Below are 21,317 nucleotides of genomic sequence, written 5' to 3' on the forward strand. Positions count from 1 at the left end.
TCTCACTTAGTAGATATTTATATAATAAAAATTTTAATATATATACATGTTATCGCTTCTCGGCCTTTTGGCTAAGAGCAAAGTGTAGTATCTGTGCTTATCAGCTTTCGTAGTTGTGAAAGTGCCTTTTTTATTGGTGCTGGCAGCTTGGATAGCTTTAGGGTTTCCATTTGGAAACCGGGTTATCGTAAGCTGCTGGGCTAATATCATACTGTAGCATCTGTTCATAGAGGCTTGATATCAGTGTGTGAGTTTCTTTGAAACTCTTGGTTTCAAGTCCCGTGAACAGACTACAGTATACAGTATAAACCCCGGACAGGGGCAAGGACAAACACTTGGTAGTGGTGGGATCAGGGCTAGGCCCCCCCCCCCCCCTAGAATGGCGCCGAGGGACTTAACCGTCAGGTTTACCTTCAAAACATCGGTAAATCCTGAAGCCCTTATATTAGTGTAGTTGATGTGCAGCATATATGCAATATCAACTGCTGGGACTTCTTCAAGGGTCTTTATGAAGTTACTCTGAAGTACCATGTTACTAAAGACAAATTGATTGAAGAGGGTATTGTCTTAGATGGTGTACATTTCCACCCCACACCATTAACAAATGATAACATCAAGCAAGTTTACCTCAAGAGATTACCAGCTGAGATCTCGGACGAGACCCTCAAAACTACCTTCCAACAGTATGGGACCGTCCTTTCTATTCATAGGTCTCACATGGAGAAATTTCCTAACATCGAACTAGGTGATAAAATATACTTGAAGATAAAGATGACCAAAACAATCCCAAATTTTATATATCCATTCAAGGTTTTTACGTCATGGCCAGCTATAACGGCATGATCAGACTCTGTAGACGTTGCCACCTCGGTGGACATACTTCTCAAGACTGCCCCAAAACTAAATGTGGGAACTGCGGCACTATTGGCCACTCCCAACCAAAATGCACAGAACCTTGCAGCCTATGTAAAGAGGATCATCATAGATACCAATGTACAAAGGGGAACGTCTCCACATCTCCGGAGGACTTCCCACCTCTCCCAAGTAAAGTCTCTGTTATGTTATAACAGAAACCACAGAAACAAGTACTGTACCATCTCTCCCAGATGAAGCACAGTCTGTAGCACCATCAGAGGATTCTTCTCTTCCTCTTCTCAGTGACTGCCCGTCTACCATAACACCCATAGACACAGTGCAGTCAGCCTCAGCCAGTAATTTGGCTTTAAGTGACGATATTGTAGACCTTTCTGAAAATGACCTTCAAGTGAACACCTCTAAAAATACACAATCCTGGAGTGACATTGTATCACAGAGTGTAAAAAAGCGTCCAGGCAGTGTTAAACAAAATAAAGGAAAGAAAACTAAACAGGATGAAGAGACGTCCTCCGATGAGGATCTTGACCTTCAGGCCTTAGTCTTCCCTCTACGGGTAAATAACTTCGATAAGATATCTAATGTTGTAGATTCCCGAGGACCACCAACTGTCATCACCACCGACTATATAAGACCTTCGGTGTGAGATGGGGAAAAACATCATTCACCAACATTAGACGTCTCACCAAAAATCAACTAAAAGTTATCCCTGAACTGACCGCAGCTGGCCTAGCAGAAGTTCATAAGGCCATAACAACTCTGGCCAACCTAGATGATGATGAACTTGTAAGTAGACTGCTAGCTGCTCATCCTCAGTCAATATAGGAAGAAACACCCTGTAAATAAGGTTGGATAATTTATGCCAAACCTTTTTAAAGTCAAAATTTTTGAATATTCCAAATTTAAAAATAACTTATGTTTTTCGGACATATCAAAATTTTATGCCTAGGAAGTTTAAAACTGAGGCAACCAATCACAAAGTCTTTTAAGTTAGGATCTATTAGCTGGTATACTGCACCTTAGAGGAAAAGTTTTTACCTTCCTCTATAAGCAGAGTCAGGCAAATTACCAATTATTAAGTTTACCCCCCATATGTCGGGCTCTTCAGCCCGCAAACAGAAATGATGACGGGTAACCCGTGTACACTCTTAAAGTGATCGGTACTAGTCTGATCTGTTCTTATCGCTTCTCGGCCTTTAGGCTAAGATCAAGGTACGTCACAAAGTTCAAGGTCATTGAAGAGCTGACCAAGTCAGGCACTACCTTAATATCCTCTACGGTTGCCTGTTGGGAACCCGGATATTAAGCATAGATAGCCCGGATTTTTAAGTGTAGTGTCGGTTCCTACTGCCTACACTGGTCTTTACAGACCCAAGCCCTGGACGGGGGTAAAATCAAACTCTATTTTTTTTTCAGAGGTGTCAACGAGTTTTGCATTGCACTGGTTCCTACCCAGAGTGTTACCTATATACTCCTACTCTACACGAAATGTGTGGAGGTCCATAGCCGGCAGGCTCCACCCGCTACGAGGACCAGTGGTGGTTTTATTGTTTATTCAGGAGATAGGCTTACCTCTGAGACCACGCAAAACCGCTGCACGTAACCCCCCGTAACCGTATTCAGTACTACTACCTTCTTGTATAAGGTAGTACTGTCCAACACACGTAGGCTTTCAACCCTCATAATGTCTAAATTCTTAAGGAACCATACTATTAGGTTCACCTTCCAAAGGGCAGTCCAACCAGAAGACCTAGCGGATGCCGTCGTTGACCCCTTCAAACTAAAAAACATCAATTGTTGGGATTACCCAAAAGGATTATATGAAGTCACAACAACTGACCTCCACACCAAAAATGTCTTACTTAATGAAGGAATCACCATCGAAAACCAAAAATTCCACCCTCTCGAAATAGGTAGCTCCATCAAAACCGTCTTCCTCAGAAATCTCCGACGACATTTTAAATGAAGCTTTTAAAGAGTATGGCACAAATATATCCATTACCAGACAACACTTCACAAAATATAAACACATCGAACAAGGAGACAAAATAAGCCTGCAAATAAACATGAAGAAAACAATACCAAATTTTGTTGAAATCAAAGGCCATTTTGTGATGGTCAACTACGACGGTATTAACAAAGTATGTAGTAAGTGTAGAAAAGAGGGCCACATGGCCAAGGACTGTCCCTCCAACAGATGTGGAAACTGCAACAAGTTGGGACACTCGCAACTAATCTGCACAGAACCATGCAAAATCTGCAAAGACCCAAACCATAGGAAATATGAATGCAATGTCACATCCAAACCAATTTTTGTAGACGCCGACTTCCCACGATTAAACGAAATAGAGTGTAGTCATCACAACAGCAAAGACAAGACAGAGAAATTCAACTCACCTAAAACCACTAACACACAGGATTGTAACTTAGTCTGCAAAATTGCAGACCCAGCCCCTGCACAACCTTCCCAATCTGAAGAGCTACTAGCCGCCACATCCAATCCTACACGTGATAATGAGTCATCCACTGATCCCACAGACATAGTACATGCCCAAACATCGCCTCCTGAGGAAATAAAAACTCACACAATCACCCCAGAAATAACCTCGGAAGAAATAATCGCACCAGACGAAGATCACAGCCTCCCCTCTACAGCAGATGACGCCTCCATGATACCAAACTCAGACATGAGTGAGGACTCGTGTGATGCTATAGATCCCCCCACCCCAGGAAAATCGAAAGGAATCCAGTATACGGATGATAGGGTCGAAACCACTATGCAATCTCTGCAAAAAGGGAATGATAAAGAATTCCAGGATCTTCAGAACACTCAAGAGGTAATCGAACAAGTAAGGAAGGTTGTGGAATCCGAGAATACTCCCACTTATCTAGCCAATAAAATAACAGAAGAAAGAATGCCTTACACTCCTCGTCCATCCATGACTCCTGTCGTCATGCTGGAAAACGTCAACAAGACTGGTACCCAACCCCCCCAGAGTCCTGAGAACACATACGGGCAGCGTGAACCCGAAACCGCCTGGGAAAACAGGGTGTAAACAGAAGAAAATTAAAAATTAAAAGTAATAATGGAAAGGTTTAACACCCTAAAAATAGTTTCACTCAACATACAAGGTTTCAATAATCCCAACAAGCAACAATGGTTATACAATTATATGTCAGACCAGAAGTGGGAAGTGGTGTTTCTACAAGAAACATACATCAACCAATTAGCAGCTATCCAAAACTTTGAAAGGCAATATAACCTGAAATCCTTTTGGAGTTTTGGAACAAATAAGAGTAAAGGAGTGGCCATCATATTCCATCCTTGTTTTAAGGGGAAAATCCTGTTCTCCAAAAGAGACCAGGAGGGAAGAGTCATGGTGGTCCACATAAAATGGAACAACAATAATATCAAACTTGTAAACATATATGCCCCCACGAACCGATCTGAGAGGAAAACATTTTTAAAAAACCTCTCTTCCTACCTCGAAGGCCCTTTTGAAATCGTCTTGGGCGGCGACTTCAACTTTGTGATGGATACATCACGGGACAAAGTTGGAGGAGACCCAAACCAATGGGATTTCGGCAAATTTCAGTTAACGGAGATTTGCTACGAATTTAACCTTATGGATACATGGAACCTCCTTTATCCTAATAACACCTGTACCACATGGCGTTCAAGCAGAGGTGTAAACACAAGACTGGACCGCCTTTACATCACTAATAACCTTGCACCTTTCCTAAAAAATAACATAGTAGACAATATTAGTTACACAATGAGGATGTCAGACCACTCTGCAGTGGCCATCACCTTACGATTCCCGACGGAAAATTTTTTTGGAACCGGCTACTGGCGCTGCAACCCACAACTATTGGAAGACGAAAACACACAAAAAGAAATCAATCAGCTAATCCTTCAACATAGAGAGACAAGTGGCACTGAGAACAAAGCCGCGTGGTGGGAAAACCTGAAGGAAGCCTGCAAAGCAAAACTACAAAAAATCTCCAAGAAAGTTAAACAACATACCAGAAACAGGATAAAAATACTCTATAGATACATATACCTATTCCAGCAAGGCAGTAATCATTCCAACATCCTCCAAGTCCAACAGGCTATCCAAAACTTTAGAAACAGGATTTTAACACTGGAACAAGATGATATTAGAACACAGCAAATAAAAGCAAGAATCCAAAAAGTAACGGCGGAACAACAATTTTCCCGAAGTTTCTTCACCCAAATCAGAGAAGATAGGAAAAAGAAAAACATCCAAGAGATCCAATACAACAACATCACTTCAGGAAAAAAAGAGCATGTCATGCAGAGTTTTCATTCTTATTACACCCAGCTATATACTTCCGAGGTAGTCGACGAATCCCTATGGCCGCAACTTCTACAACAGAATCCCACAATATCCACCCCCCAACAAGAATTCATAGAGAGACCCTTTTCTCTCCCTGAGCTCAAGATCGCAGTTAATTCCTTTAAAAACCACGCGGCTCCAGGTTCGGACGGCCTCCCAATTGAGTTCTATAAAATCTTTTGGCAAAACCTAGGCCCAGCTCTTCTTCAAATCATCGACTACTGCATTCAGAAAGGGCATCTTACCCAATCTCAAAAGACAAGTATAATCACCCTAATTCCCAAAAAAGGGGATCTCAAAGACGTAAAAAACTGGCGGCCCGTCTCATTACTAAACGCAGACTATAAAATACTAGCAAAATGTCTCGCTCTCAGATTGTCACATATTCTCCCGACCATCATAAATAAAAACCAAGCCTGCGCAGTCCCAGGCAGAACAGCAAGTCACAATATCTCTTTTCTGCGCGACGTTATCGCGTACCTAAAACATAAAGAAATGGCGGCCACTCTCATCGCACTTGACCAGTCCAAAGCCTTTGATAGAGTATGTCATAAACTGTTGTTCCTCACGCTGGCAAAGCATGGCATTGGCACTAAACTAATTCACATAGTCAAAACAATCTACCGTGATATCAACAGTAGGCTCTTGATAAACGAGACCCTATCTGACCCGATCCACATCACCAGAGGAGTTCGACAGGGTTGCCCCCTTTCTCCAGCGCTCTACGTCATATACATAGAAATACTAGCAAATCACATCAGAAAGAACCCAGAGATAAAGGGCATAGAATTACCTCAACCAGCTGGCCCAGTTCTAAAAACCCTAATGTATGCTGATGACATAAACATACTTATCCGAGACGAGAAATCAAAAGAAGGCCTAGATCACTCCATAAAAATCTTTGAAAAAGCGTCCGGATCAAAAATGAACAAGGAAAAAACAGCCATACTTCAGATAGGACACCTGCCTGAAACCAGTACTTCACCTACCCCAGTTAAAATTTTAGGAATCTCCTTTAACAACAAAAACACACTTGCTGACCAGGCAGAAATTTTAGATAAACTTGGAAAAATTAAGACTAACTGGGAGTCACGCACCATGGACTTTAACGGACGTGCCCAAATCATAAAACAACTTATGATTCCAATCATCACATATTTTGCCACTCCTTTTCCCACCACAAAACAGTTTGTTAGAAGATGTGAAAAAGTGATCTTCAACTTTCTCTGGAAAAACAAAAAAGATAAAATAAAAAGAGTAAAATTAACCAGACCAACCGAAAGTGGCGGCCTCAACATACCTCTAATTTCAGAACTTCTAGCTGCTAACCGCTTGGTCGAGATTATTAAAGCTCTTAATAATCCCCTACACATAGCCCATGGTTTGTTAAAATATTGGTTTGGCACCAAACACTGCAAACGGTTTAATATGCATTACGCCGGTCCTCAAGCCCTCTTCCCACCTGAGGAACACCAAGACAGCATAAAGACATTTAACTCAATCTCTCCCCTCTTGAAGGAACCAATAGTCGAGGCAACCAAACGTGCAACAATCTATAATATTCTGAGAAGCCTGCGAGATACAGAGCTTTTAACAACCGACGATACCACCTCATGGAAGAACAACTCTCTCAACTTCCTTTATGCAACCCGGAAAACTCTCAACTTCAAACTAACCCACAAGATCCTCCCGGTAAACCACCTCATTTCCAAGTGGAACAAAAGAGTAGCCGACCAATGCACGTTCTGCCAGGAGAGCGAAACCATCTCCCACCTATTCTTTGACTGTTTCACGGCCCAAGCAGTGTGGCGACTTGTAGGATCAAAGTTCGACACCACGGTAACATCAAACCTGGCCCTAAGACTCATAGACCTGCCCCAAAACTTACCAAAGAATCATCATAAACTTCTGATATACACTATAATTGAATTTAGATATCACATTTGGAAGATTCGAAACATCGCATACTTTAAAAAATGCAAAAAAGGTTTTCCGGATATCATTAGAAGCGGCAGAACCAGCATCAGAAATTTCCTCAAAATGAAGTTGGAAGAACTGGGGCCAACAGAGTTTCGGAAACAATGGTGCGTTCCTCCAGTTATAGCTTACCTATGGGATAATAAGGTAAGGTTAAAAATTTAAAGTCTTAGCCCACCTTAACATAACCTCACCTTAAACCTGAATACCAGTTCCTCTTAATGGTTAAATTGACAAACTCTCAAAATTAGACCCTAAAGCCATTACTATGGCAAGCCAATGACGTACTCACCGAGGCTATCATTAATTTCCCATTAATTAATCAATAATTTACCATTAATTATCCTATTGTAATATTAATTTGTAAATTTGAATTTTATTAAAAAAAATCATTAATTTCCCATTAATTAACCAGTAATTTCCCATTTATTAATCAATAATCTCCCATTACTTATCCTAATGTAATATAAAAAAAAAAAAAAAGCCAAGGACGTACTCTCTGAGGCTATCATGAGGCTTAATTTTCCATTAGTAATCCACGAGGATAGGTTACCAAAGTTTCTATTAACTTCCTCCACCCATTAAAAAACAGATTCCTGTTTACTCACCAAAAGATTACCCAAATCCTAGAGCTTTTAGCTCTATAGCAGACATGATGACTGGGTAACACCACATCTAAATTTGGTACTAGTCTGATCTGTTCTTATCAGCTTAATGTCTGATACAGGTCCCATTGGGGTCTGAGATGTTAAACTGATTTTTGGAAAGCGGCGAAGAGCTAGGAGCTTGCTCTATCTTCGCCACGAGTTGCTCTGGTATTGCACTGCTTCCAGAGTGGCTCACTTAATTAATCAAAAAATAGATTGTTTGTTGTCATATGTTAATCATTTAGATTACCACTGTCAGATAATATGTTAATCATTTAGATTACCACTGTCAGATAAACTTGTATATACATATCTTCGCCACGAGTCGCTCTGGTATTGCACGGCTTCCAGAGTGGCTCACTTAATTAATCAAAAAATAGATTGTTTGTTGTCATATGTTAATCATTTAGATTACCACTGTCAGATAAACTTGTATATACATATGTATGTATGTTTTTTATATTGCATTGTCCTTGCTGTTAATTGCTATCTTATTTCATAAATTTTCTGCCAAAATTTCAGAAAATGCATTTAAAAGAAAATCACGCGCAATACATGTCGTTCCTAACCTGTCAGGAACGAGAACACTTGCAGTATTTTTAGGAAGGGTAGACAAGATGAGAGAGGAGGGAATGTGATGCTAATGATATTCGATTATTTGAAATATTTCTTCTCTAATTGGATTCAGTTAGAGAAGAATGTTATGATTGCAATACTGATAACATTTTTCCATGTAGTATTGAGATCGAAACAATCTGGTGGAGTGCAGTCTAAGAAGGTCAAATATATTGTGAGGTGTTACAGACCTGGTGGATCGGTTGTTAGTGATGAAGAAATGTATTATCAAATAAAGATGATAGGTGGAAAACGAGTAATCATCATCATCATGGGTCACTTTAATTATCCGAACACATTCTGGGTAGCGGTGGAATCTCACGAGAAGAATCAAACCCAATTCATCAAGTTGTTGGGAGACGACTTCCTCAAGCAGCAAGTGACAGAAAGAACTTGAAGTGAACAAGTGTTAGATCTGATCATAGTGTCAGAGGGAGTTTGAATTAAAAATAACTTAAAAATAGCTTCAGCTGCTGAGAATTGGTGACATGCTGTATTGACTTGGCTAAGTTTATGAATATTCCATTCAGAAAAGGTTATATGCCGAACTACAGTAGACGAAATTATGACCAACTAAGAAGTGAGCCAGGCTCTGTCCCATGGTATCAGGACATTTGATGCCTGTCAAAATGCCTTTGTAAAATCCAGAGGTATTACTGTATATGAATCACTCCTATCCAGAACTGTAGTCACCTTATTATAAAATGTAAGGATATTTGTAAAACAAGACCTCCCTTTATCAAACCCCATGCTGACCTGTATAAAGAATGTTTTCTTTGTCCATCCAATCTTGTATTCTATTCCTAATCAATCTCTCCAAAATCTTAACAACCACTCCAGAAATACAAACTGGTCTGTAATTTGAAACATCAGTTTTGTTTTCCCCTTTATAGAAAGGAACAGTCTTTCCACCCATTAGGGATTGTCCTCAACAACCCCCTAATGGGTGGAAACAACCGAGACAGTTGTCTTGTTAAACAACCGAGTTAACGAAAGTGTTAGTTCCTTAGCGCATTCTTCCATAGCACGTGGTGAAATTCCATCTAGTCCTTAAGCAATCATAGACTTCTAACTCATTGACCTTCAAGGAACTGGGTTGAAGTACTGATTCCTTAACTTTCTGTTACCTTGGAATAATATCATTACCATGATATGAAAAACCTTAGCAAAATGATCACTGAACAACTCCACAATAACTTGGTCACTGAACAACTCCACTTGGTCACTTTTGCGCTATCTCTATTCTGCAGAGTTATTTTCCCATAATAATATTATTTCTTTTGCTAGTTGATTAACACAAAATGTCTCTGGGGTTTTTCTTAACCTGTTTCGCTAGTCTCTTCTCATACTCTATTTTCGCCTTTCTTGTTATACTTGTCGCTCTTCTTGCCTGCACTCTATATATTTCATGTAACTGTTCACATCTTTGAAGTTTATATTTTCTGTATAATCTTCTCTTCTTTTGCAATACTTGCTTAGTTTCCCTATTCATCTATTTAATACCTGTTTTGTTAATCCTTTTTGATTTAGGCTGTTATTGTCCTCATCAAATACTTCTTAACTATGACCCACGCCATATTAATTTCTTTTCCTTTAAGTTAGTTTTCTCACAGAACTCCTTGAAGTTGTTTTCTGAGATTTTCATAATCTCCTGCCCTATAGTTCCAGATATGCCCTTTTACTCTGGATGCCTCTGCATGCTTTCGCATCTCAGAGGACAGGACTACATGATCACTGTCACCAACTAGTGACAATGTTGATATGTTGTTGTTGATACGTAGATAACATTTTGTCCACGGGTTCCTTCCATCACCATTTGTATGAGATAGTGATCTCTTAAGAATTCAAAAACATCTTTTTCCTTTCTCCTAGAAGCTATTTCTTCTTCCAATTTATATTTCGAAAATTGAAATCCGCCATTAATATAACGATTTTTTACTAGCTAAATTAATTTTTCTATACATTTCTTTCTCATCTCGTTCATTACTCCCATGTTTGTAACGCACCCCAACTAAATATCTCTTTCTAGTAACAATTATTTTACACCATACACTTTCAAAATCGCTCACATTTTTACACTCCCTTAATTCCAGAGACCTACAAGTTAATACAATATTGTGGATAACAGGATTTCTTTTCTGTGTCTCCATAGAAATTTATTTTAGCAGATGATGATTGCACAACAGTCAAGTTTGAAAAGTTCCCTCTCCTCTGTTCGATGAATAAAGTCGTCCTTGCCTATACGAAGTCTGATTCTCCGCTTACACCAACAATTGGCAATAGTGTAGATTGGAATAATGTTAGTAGGAATTCAGCATTATCAGGACTATTACTAGTCAATTTAAAGATTACCTTAAATTGAGACTTATTTCAAAAAGAACAACATGTATTGGAGGAATTTAAAGATAAAGTTAATTGGAATATTATAAGTGAGCCTCATCAGACATTTATGAGGAATAATGTTGAACGTATGAAATGAGATATTATATCTCAATATCAAGTATTATGGGAAGCATTTATATTGAATTTTAAAGATAAACTAAATTGTAGAAAGATTTCTCCGTTTCAAGTGTGTGTGTGTGTGTGTGTGTGTGTGTGTGTGTGTGTGTGTGTGTGTGTGTGTGTGTGTGTGTGTGTGTGTGTGTGTGTGTGTGTGTGTGTGTGTGTGTGTGTGTTGGACTCTGTAGAGCTCAGACACACACTTGATACTCCACAGAAATAATATTTATGTTAAGAGTATGCATATGCGTCATGTTTGTTAATTCTTTTATTTATTTTCTTCCAGGCTATATAGATGCATTGTCTCAAATTAAGCATTACGTGATTAAGGTTTAACAGCAGGGAAATAGCAGTATATAAACATTCAATAGTGGTCATGCAAATGCAGCCAAGCAAATGAATTCCACTAATGAATCTAAAAATTAGACTATTTTTAGATTCATTTTTTCCCCAGGTGGGGAGTGAGCCACTTTGGAAATAGTGCAATACCAGAGCAACTCGTGGCGAAATTAGAGCAAGCTCGGAGCTCTTCGCCGGTTTCCAAAAAGTCCGTTTAACTTCTCAGACCTTAACGGGATCTGTATCAGACATTAAGCTGATAAGAACAGATCAGACTAGTATCGATCACATGATGGCGTCACCTCGTCATCATTTCTGGTTATAGAGCTGGGGATCCACTGGGTTAGTGACTTTTGAAAGGAACATATTCTACTACCTGTTAAATCCCATCTTTTGGCCTATCCCTGCATTTCGGGGGGAAGGAGCCACCTTCTCGTGGTTGCAATTCTACCTGATTATGACCTAAAGTAGAGAGAGAGATAGCTACAATCAGTTAGCCTTGCCAACCTCTGTGAATTGCTTCATTGGTTTGGCTGTTCTATTTTTACTTCGAAACAACAGAGAAAACATGGACTTTAAACAGATGGGACAGGAAGGGTGTCTTTAGGCGTTAGTATTTTTTTTTAAACTAAATTTATATTTAGAGTTAGGTTTTAGGGGTCGAAAGTGGTCAAATTGTGATCCTTATCTTCCAGTTCTATAGATACGCCAGGTTACTCGGCGAGCACCACTGTCTTTGGAATTCCGTTGGGACTAGTTGCTGTAATTGCATCTCTAGGTAGTTTTTAGTCGATACTCTGCAGCTCCTGATGATGTCTGCTAGGCTTTTTTGCATTTCTGGAAGTATGCCGTATTGCGTATCTTCCAGATGTGGTAGCGGAATTTTATGATTGTGTATAGTAGTAACTTACGCTGATTTTTAGTTATGCTCGGTGGTACGTCGATTAGACTGAGCGCTAGATTTTGGGACACTGTGGTATTAAATCTTTCTCCGACCAAACGCCACACCGCTTGAGCTGTGAAGCAGTCGTAGAAAAGACGTTCTCTTTCTCTGGGCAGAAGACCACAGTGACTGTGCATCCATTTTTAGAATCCACTGTGATCGCCCCAGATTTAAGGGGTTGGGATAGAAAAGGTTCCCTATAAATAGTCAGCGTCTCACTAGCTCCTAATCGGATAACTGTTTTCGGTGTGCTCGCTTTTTCAACAGTCAAAAAGTAATGCATTTACTCTGCAAGCTGGAACGTTCTTACCCTAATGGAAGTCATTCCAACAAGACTTGAAACACACAGAGTAATTTTGTTGCCCGAGAACTGAAGAGACTTCAGAACGATACAGTTGCTCTCTCAGAACCTAGTCCTGATGAAGTTGGATAGCCAATAGAGGAAATGAAGGAAGATACCCCTATGTTTGGAATGGGAAAGAAGAGGAAAATTATCTGGTTTTTCCGATACCTGAAGCTGACAAAAAGTCAGCTGGCTGCGGTTAAAATCATCTTTGGCTTATTTACTGTACCGTGGCTACATTTAATGCGTTTAAAAAGTAAACTTATGTGCTTATAATTCAATATATAATGAAATATATGTTTAAAACGCAATAATTTATAATGTATAGTAGTAGGCCATATTATAGTAATATAAATTACATAAAAAAATCAAAGATTTTACTGAAAATTAATAATAATGTATTAAAGATTTATTCATTCATTCATTAAAGATTAAATTAAAGTATTAAATTAAATTAATTTCATTAAAGTATTAAATTAAGCAAAAAGTTTTATAAAGCTAGAATGAGAAATTGAATAACTTCAAATTGAATGGCATGATAGCAAAACGTGTGGAAGAGAGTTCCGGAATATGTAGATAGATGGCGTACAAGAAAACTGTATACTATTGGATCAATTGCATTTGAATAGAAAGGGATATAGATTTTTGGAAGATTGCTAGGGTAATCTGGTGTGGGAACTATGGCTTGTGTGATGATGGGAGGTTTTGTGGCATATCATGGAGTGGTGAGGAAACTAGACAGAATAATAATAATGGGTATAGGACTAGCAGCAATATCGGTGAGCGGGAGTATCAGGCATGAAGGACGCAGATGTGTAGCTTGAATGGATTCAGTCTAGTCGAGGATTAGTATTAATGAAACGAATTTAGAGCACCAGGTGAAAGAGACTTCATTTCAAATTACATTAAAGTTTAACTGAGATTAACCTCGATAACATTCAGTTAAGCTTTAATTAATTAATTAAATATATTAAGAATTAATATTGCACATACATGAAATAACTATATATAATTTATTATTATTATTATTATAAAATATTTACATAGGAAGGTGATGTATGAAGCTGAGTGGCAGATGAATTTGATAAACGGCCTTCTGAGTGTTCTTCCAATACCTGAGTGAGGTGCCAGGATATATCCGATGGAATATACGGGGAACAGAGCACCGATTCTCATGATTTCGAAAGTCTGAAAGACAATATTTTTCCTTCGAAATCCTGGTAATCCTTCGTACCAGATGGAGGCCAGCAACTGTTGAACATTTGGATGAGCACAGAACTGCAAAACAAAAGAAAAATTCCGTCTATCTACAATATTATATTTAATCAAAAAGGGATGCACTATTTAAAAAAAACACATAAAATTAATAAATAAATGGAAAATGGAACCGAATACATCATTATGTGTTATAGTTTATTTTTATTTTATTTTATTTTTATTTTATTTTATTTTTAACTAATAAATAATGTTATATATAAATGTTATATAATGTTATGGAATTAATTTTTCTTCAACTTCCAAATTGTTAAATTTTAACAAATGGATGATTATGATATGCTGAAAATTTATCAACCTCTTAAAAAAGCGTTGTGAAATCAAAAATGGTTTTAGAATATTTAATTTTAAGCAAAAAAAAAGTTGAATCAATTTTTATTGCTTTTATAATTTTTTTGAAATTTTGTATTTTGGAAACGTTAATATTTTATATTTTATTTTAACATTAATTAAACGTTCATGAATACATAGATTACAAACGAAAAATTAAAATTAAAGAATACAGAAACTTAGTTTGAAATGTAAAATTTGAATAAATACCAAAAGATCAAAATTAATTTGTTGTGCGAATAGAGAATGCAGTCTTATCGGAAAATAAAATACACTCCTTCTGAGTTTTTTTTTTTTTTTTTTTTTGTATAGAAATGAGAAACACGTATCTTTACAACCAGAGTATGTTTATCTGCGCGTTTGAAACTACATATTTAGATGCGCTCCTGCCAATAAATCAAGTTGCACACGTGTTAGGAATGATTATTTTAACAGATAATGCATGGATAATTGCACTATTCAACGTATTAATTAAATACGCTGAATAGTGCTGCTACCTGCATATTAAATAATATGCAGGTAGCAGCACTATCGTTTATTGGTAAGCTAACTTTCCAACAACAATGGCTGCACACTTGCTTATTTATTACTGCGTTAATCTTCCAAACTCGTTTTTCTTGTTTACTTATGAAAAATGGAATGCGTGAAAGCTCATAAAACGTCATTAGATGAAGCGAAGTGTAGAATTAATACGTTGAAGCAATATTACTTTGTTTTTCGTTTCTAAGTCTGTCAGATTATTTCAACTAAAGAAGCATGAAATTTAATCTGTTTTATGTAGTAAAAGTTGTGTTCGTTTAATCTGAAGGAAGGAAACAATGTTTATCAACTTCCTGTTCGTTTTAATGGGGGTGCCGTTTACTTAAAATATAATAATTTATCTAGAAATGGAAAAGAGTAAATTGTTAAACATTTCTTTATTATAAAACTCAATTTTCTTTAGTGACCCACATGCTGCCCTCGAAAAAATGTAAAAAAAAAAAAGTATCGAAAACATCGGAATTAGCAATAGCACGTATGTCCAAAACAGTGATATATTTTTAAAAATCAATTTCTTCTTCTAGCCTTATATAGTTTATGTATGTGCTCTGCTACGATCTTGGTGAGTAATTAGTAAAATATAAAGTTAAAAGCAAAAATTAGAAAAAGATAACATAATATATTTGAGAATATTATAGATCCACATATATTTTATAGCCAAATATGGAAAAATTTAAAGTTTTAAGTTTACCAGAGGGCTCATGATAATAATATAAACCTCGACTCCAATACTGAAGGTTATCAATAAGCTGTTTTGGGTAGATAATTTTTCTACATTACAGATGGCATCTATAACGTATTGTAAATGGCTTTAATTTTAAACTAATCCAAAGCATAAATCCAGTTCACTGAATTAGTTCTATATCATAAAGTTTGTAAAGAAGGTTGCAGAAAAATGTCATAATCATTACTAGAAAACAAACGAGAAATAATGAGCTGTTCATGACACTCTCTGTTTATCTTTCTTTTATGTAATAAATTACATTAAAGGCAAGCTGTCGAGGTATGGAAGTAATTTTAACGATTTATATAATACGTACATGTAATAAATCCTATCTCCCTCTTGAGTGTAACTTACACACTACTTAATGTTCTCCTTTCTGCTACTTCATTTAATGATTTAGAAAGGATGAGTGTCTCATTATAAGATTAAGTTCTCCGGAAATTCTTACCTTTTTTTGCTTGTGTTTGATTGCTAACTTAAGCCTACTTAAGTGCATGCGATCGCCGTGCTCAAATGCCGGTCCAGTAGGATCGTAGTTCAAGAGTACTTCTAATTCGTACGAACTTCGAGTGTGGTCAAGGAGGGCTGTAGCAAAATTCTGACATTGGCGACGAAGTTCCTGCACAGAAAGAAATAATTCAGTAATCCATACATGTAACGTTATCGAACAGATTTCAGTAGGGATATAAAAATTTCCCTTCTGTTAAAACATGACTCCAGAAAAAAGTATTTGTTACTGTTAGAATAACTATACAAATAAAATAATTAAAAAAAAAAGTAAAAATAATTATAAAGCCAACATTTTTCTTCATTTTTTTTAAAATATTCATTAAAATTTCAAAATATTGCTTGATATGCAAATACACCAATTTTATAATAAGTATATTATATTATAAAGGAAATGTTTAACGCATTTTTTAACGTGTGTATTAAGTTATCACTCATTGTTAAAAATTTAATAAAAAATTTAAGTTATATTATATTTATCAATCATTCTGATCTAATAAATAAATGTGTGCAATTTCATCCCTCGGTTACAGTTTAGAATACAGTTATGTACAATTTTAGCTTCCGTTTTTCGTACTATCGCGTATATGCAGTCGACGAGTCTTTTACGGGTTTGTCGAAGCGTGTTAAAAATCACACAGTAATAGAATTTTTGTCACACCAAAACATGAGTGTTATTGAAATACAATTTCGGTGCTAGTGATCTCTGTCTTATGCGCTGATGATTTCTGCACAGAAAGCCGAGAAAATTGGCTAATGAGACAGAGATCACTAGCATTGAAATTGAACATTGGATTAGCACGAGTCAATCATATCATTATGGAACTGGACTACAATAAAGTGCGCATATCCTTTAACTAGATAATTGGTATTACGGCAGTTGTCTCGGGCGCCAGAGGAAGGATATTTTACCAATTATTGAAATTGTGACACTGTAAGGCGCTTAGGTACGAAGTTTCCAAGGGTGCTAAAAGTGTAGCTACACTGCTGAGTGGGAGTTTGTCATCGATTGCTTCAGTGTTACGAAAGGCGATGATTTACTTCACAAAATTGTGACTGCATACGAAAGGTGGATCGATCATTAGGACCATGAAATGAAAATTCAATCTACGTAATATCTTAATCCAACCCGAGGAAAAGTATTTCTGATTTTTATTTTTCTTTCTTTCTTTTTTTTTTTTTTTTTTCCAGACAGTTTTACGAGTTTGTCGAACTCTGGAGCAACTCATAAAACATAAAAAAAAAAAAAAACCTCGATCGTATAACTCACGCTATTTCAGAGAACAATACGATTTAGGATTTAAAGTTATGTGCTGGTAGTAAATGTCTGTCATACTCTCGCTCTGATGCCTGCGAAATCATCAGTAATTATTGGGTTCAGCTATTGTTAATGGTATGGGTACAGGCTACCCACCGATTTCAAAAAAAAAAAAAAAAAAAAAAAAATTGGGACAGGGAGATAGATCTCTTTGGAGGAATAAAATGCATTAGAATATTTATCAATTTATTTATATTATTAAATGAATCGATATATTGAAAATATATTAAGAAATGGAAAAGTATAAATAAAGATTTAGATGTTTTTTTGCTCATAAATTTCCATGAAATTTAGAAGCGGAAAAATTAAATTCTGATCACATCAATCCTAACTCGATTAGATGGGTCAATTCGAACACCATCGAGAAACGGAATTCTTTTCATTCGTTTAAATACATATTTTCCTGCAATTCACTTTATTTTGCTTCCTATAAATATTGCTAAGAAAATTCAGAAACTACCTTAAATAACATCATAGGCTAGGAAATATTTATAAATGCTTACAAAGAGAAGAATGAAAAGAAAGCGGGAAAAAATAAATAAAAAAACAACGCAGCATCTTATATCCACGAAGCTATTCCATGCACAGTTCGATAGCATTAATCCTCTGGGAAATGCATTCTGTTCACGTGCACAGGTTTTATGGCTTGTCCTCGTAACCCTAGTAATAACTAGGGTTACGCGACCATCAGAATACTGCAAGAGGTCGTAGGATAAAATGATGTATTTAGTAAGAAAGTGCAGAACAGAATCCCAAATCAACATTGCAAAGTTGATTTTTGAATTAAATCTAATATTTATAAGTCTTAAAGAAATCCGTGAATTGATAAACTAAGTACAATTCATAGTTTTTATTTTTATTTTATCGATTATATCATTTCATACAAACGCAGTTTTGTAATCGTCGTCTGCTTGCATGAACCTGATAAGCCTGTCACTGTTTCTAGTAGCAGAAATCGTGCACAAAACGCGTCTGATAATTTATTTACGCGATCGTAAACAAATGATCAAATTTAGTTATCGCGAAACCAATAAGTATTTTTCCCTTAGGCGAAATAATATAAACCACTATGCCACAACATAAAACGAAGAGCTAGTGAAAACAAGATTAAACCTTCCACATAAATCTATCGCGATATTGCACGTTCTATTATTGTTACGCCTCTTTTTATACGCCATTCTAAAACACGTTTCTATGAACGTCGTTTTCATAAAACTCTCGAAACCAGTATTTCATTTAGAGTTTCCATAAGTAATCTGCTATAGAAAACACTATATTATTCAAACAGATTTTAAGATGTCTAAGCTTTACTCGGTGCAGAAAGGAAACAGAAAAAATAAAATAAAATAAAAAGATTAGCGCCTTCCAAAATATTGGGACAAAAATGAAATCGCGAAAATACAAAGTATTTCAATTTTACACTAGAAAGAACTATCAACCAGATGCATGCAAATCATCGTAAATAACAAGAAATAGTTGTTGTTTTACGATGAAATGTTGAAACTTATAAACTCGAAACGTTTATAAGCATTATAAACGTTTCAAGAGAAAGATACGTGTTTACTGATACTTCAAAACTGAATGCCAATAATATATTTTGTACAAATGGGATCAGTGCAGCCATAAAATGAACACTTTGTAAAATATTTTCAAAATATTCTAGTTTGCGAACATTACGACAAATAATTCCAATATTTCTCAGCGTCTTTTTATGCGAATCTTAGCTGAATAAAATAATAATAATAATAATAATAATAATAATAATAATAATAATAATAATAATTTTAAAGGAAATTCAAAAAATAATAGAATATATGGAAAACTGATAAATTTGTTCGTTAAAAATCTTATTTAAATCAAAACTTCATCTATAATTATTCTTTTGCACAAATTTATGATTTTTCTCAGCAGGGTATGCTGCTGAGAAAAATTCGTGTGAGCGGTTTATTTTCATAGTATATATTATAGCAAAATGTTATACAAAATTTTAGTATAACATTTATAAACCATTCTAGAATTTATATATTTAAACTATTATATAATACTATAACGTCGTTAAATTGCATGGGTGATTGATTTTGCATGGGTGATTGATTCATTCAATCCCATACCCTTGGAGGGTAATGGATGGCAATGCTGTAGCCAATGAAGTTCTAACTGAGGCTCGGCTATTGCTGTTACCCTCCTGCCACGATCAGAGCTTTAATAGCTCAATAACACCTTATCTCTACACATACAGATAACGGGGAATATGAAAAGCATTCTTGCTTCACCCATCTAGACAAAAAAATAAAAAAATAAAAATAGACAAAAAAAAGTTCAATTGCATCAAATTTTTACTGTAGTGTAATAACGAGACGCTTGTTTTTTGCTCTCGTAGTATTTTAAACTGAAGGACTCTTCCTTTTGTCCATTTTGTTAAGAGTACTTAAAAAAACGATTAAAATAACTCATGGAAACTAACGTGCAATCTGAAGTATCAGCTTCTAAAATTCCAACAGTAACTTGGTAAACTGAACTGCGCAAGCGCTAGTCGCGTACTAACCGAATTTTGGTTCGTATTAAACGCGACTTAGCTGTAATACAAGATATAATTTTATAATATTAAATTAAATATTAAACACTTTTTGAAAATGCGAATATATAGAAAATATTTTACATTCGCATTTTTTGTAAGTACTACGACATTTTTTGCAGAATCTTGCAATAATGAAAGCTTTATTTATATATATATATATATATATATATATATATATATATATATATATATATATATATATATATATATATATATATATATATATATATATATATATATATATATATATATTCTACTTGTATATATAACTAAGTTAAAAAAGACTTTCGTTATACTAAAATCTGGCACAAATGGTATCAGAAATGCGACTGCTGTTTCCTAAACTTATTTTTTTTTATTATTATTAAATATCTGTCAGCCCATAGACCGTAAAATCTTGTTCCATTTAAAGTCGTCAGTAAAAGAAAACGATATATCCCGAAGGTACTTGCCTAAAAATAACGACTCTTGATGGGACCTTGCACTGTTCTACGGTGACCGAACAAGCAATTACTAACACGAAACTAATGGTCTTCGCATGTAAGAAAGAACATGACTGTAATTGAACTTGGTCAAAGGGAATAAATACCATCCAATACACAAAGTAAAAGAAATCAAAAGCTCAATTACGTAATATATCGAAATCGAGAGAAGCAATCATGCAAGGATTTTTTTTTTCCCCTGTTCCACATCATTTAACTCGAAAGATAGGTGACTGACTTTTTGACCTTAGTTAAATACTCTGTTATTTCACATCGACATCGATTTCTTCGTTATTCTCCTTCTTTCCCTAGTACTGCGTTTTTATCTTCTGGTTGTTCTAATGTGTTTCCAGAGTGGTTGGAAATTAAATTTAAAATCCAACGCTAAGTAAAATATTGAATAGTTTGTTCCAACTTATTTGTTCGGTTTTAGCAAATGAAGTAAATTTTATGAATGTCATTTCATAAAAAGTAACATTAAATACTAAGCAAATAAATGCAGATTTCAAACTATTTTTATTTAAAAGTCAATTTTACCTGATATTCACTTTTGAACTCCTGTTCATTGAAACTGAGTCTGCGCAGTTCGAAGCTCAACTCAAAGGCAGTTAATATGGGGTCTTTACTGGATAAGGAAATTAAAGACGGGGAGGCAAGTGCTCTATACGCATTGATCCGAGACCTCGAGTGTCGAAGGCTGTCTTCGGAACTAGATTTAACGCAATCTGAACAGCCGCATCGAACTTCGTGAGGGTTTGGGAGCGTTGCGCCTCTATCTAGGAGGATCTTGATAATCTCGTAGTTGTCTCGGTGGGCAGCGAGGATCAGTGGGGTGATGTCAGGAGTAAAGGTGGCGGTGTCACGATCAATCGCTTCCCAGCTCTGTGAACAGCACGGAAATGAGAAAGCAAGTAACAAATGAAAAAATATTCGATATTTAATTTATCTATTTCAACAGTCTTGCTT

The 21,317-nt window shown here is 36.0% G+C and overlaps 1 protein-coding gene and 3 pseudogenes across 1 annotated transcript in view; 2 read left to right on the top strand and 2 right to left on the bottom strand.

The window, feature by feature from the left end:
- The window catches only part of LOC150100193 (transient receptor potential-gamma protein-like), a 94,674-nt gene that overhangs the window by 65,280 nt on the left and 8,077 nt on the right, over positions 1 to 21,317 (bottom strand). The window contains exons 2-4 of the mRNA XM_090402607.1: positions 20,889 to 21,233; positions 15,915 to 16,085; positions 13,641 to 13,875 (exon numbers count right to left, since the gene is read on the bottom strand). Of these exons, the coding sequence (XP_090258733.1) occupies positions 13,641 to 13,875; positions 15,915 to 16,085; positions 20,889 to 21,233 (751 nt within the window). The remainder of the gene's footprint in view (positions 1 to 13,640; positions 13,876 to 15,914; positions 16,086 to 20,888; positions 21,234 to 21,317) is intronic.
- On the top strand, positions 52 to 268 carry LOC150100195 (U2 spliceosomal RNA; annotated as a pseudogene).
- LOC150100196 (U2 spliceosomal RNA) lies at positions 7,880 to 8,059 on the top strand (annotated as a pseudogene).
- Positions 11,429 to 11,610, bottom strand: LOC150100197 (U2 spliceosomal RNA; annotated as a pseudogene).

Source organism: Typopeltis vanoorti, chromosome 13, assembly GCF_054136105.1.
Source record: "Typopeltis vanoorti isolate ZY-2024b chromosome 13, IOZ_Tvanoo_1.0, whole genome shotgun sequence".
Lineage (NCBI taxonomy): Eukaryota > Metazoa > Arthropoda > Arachnida > Uropygi > Thelyphonidae > Typopeltis > Typopeltis vanoorti.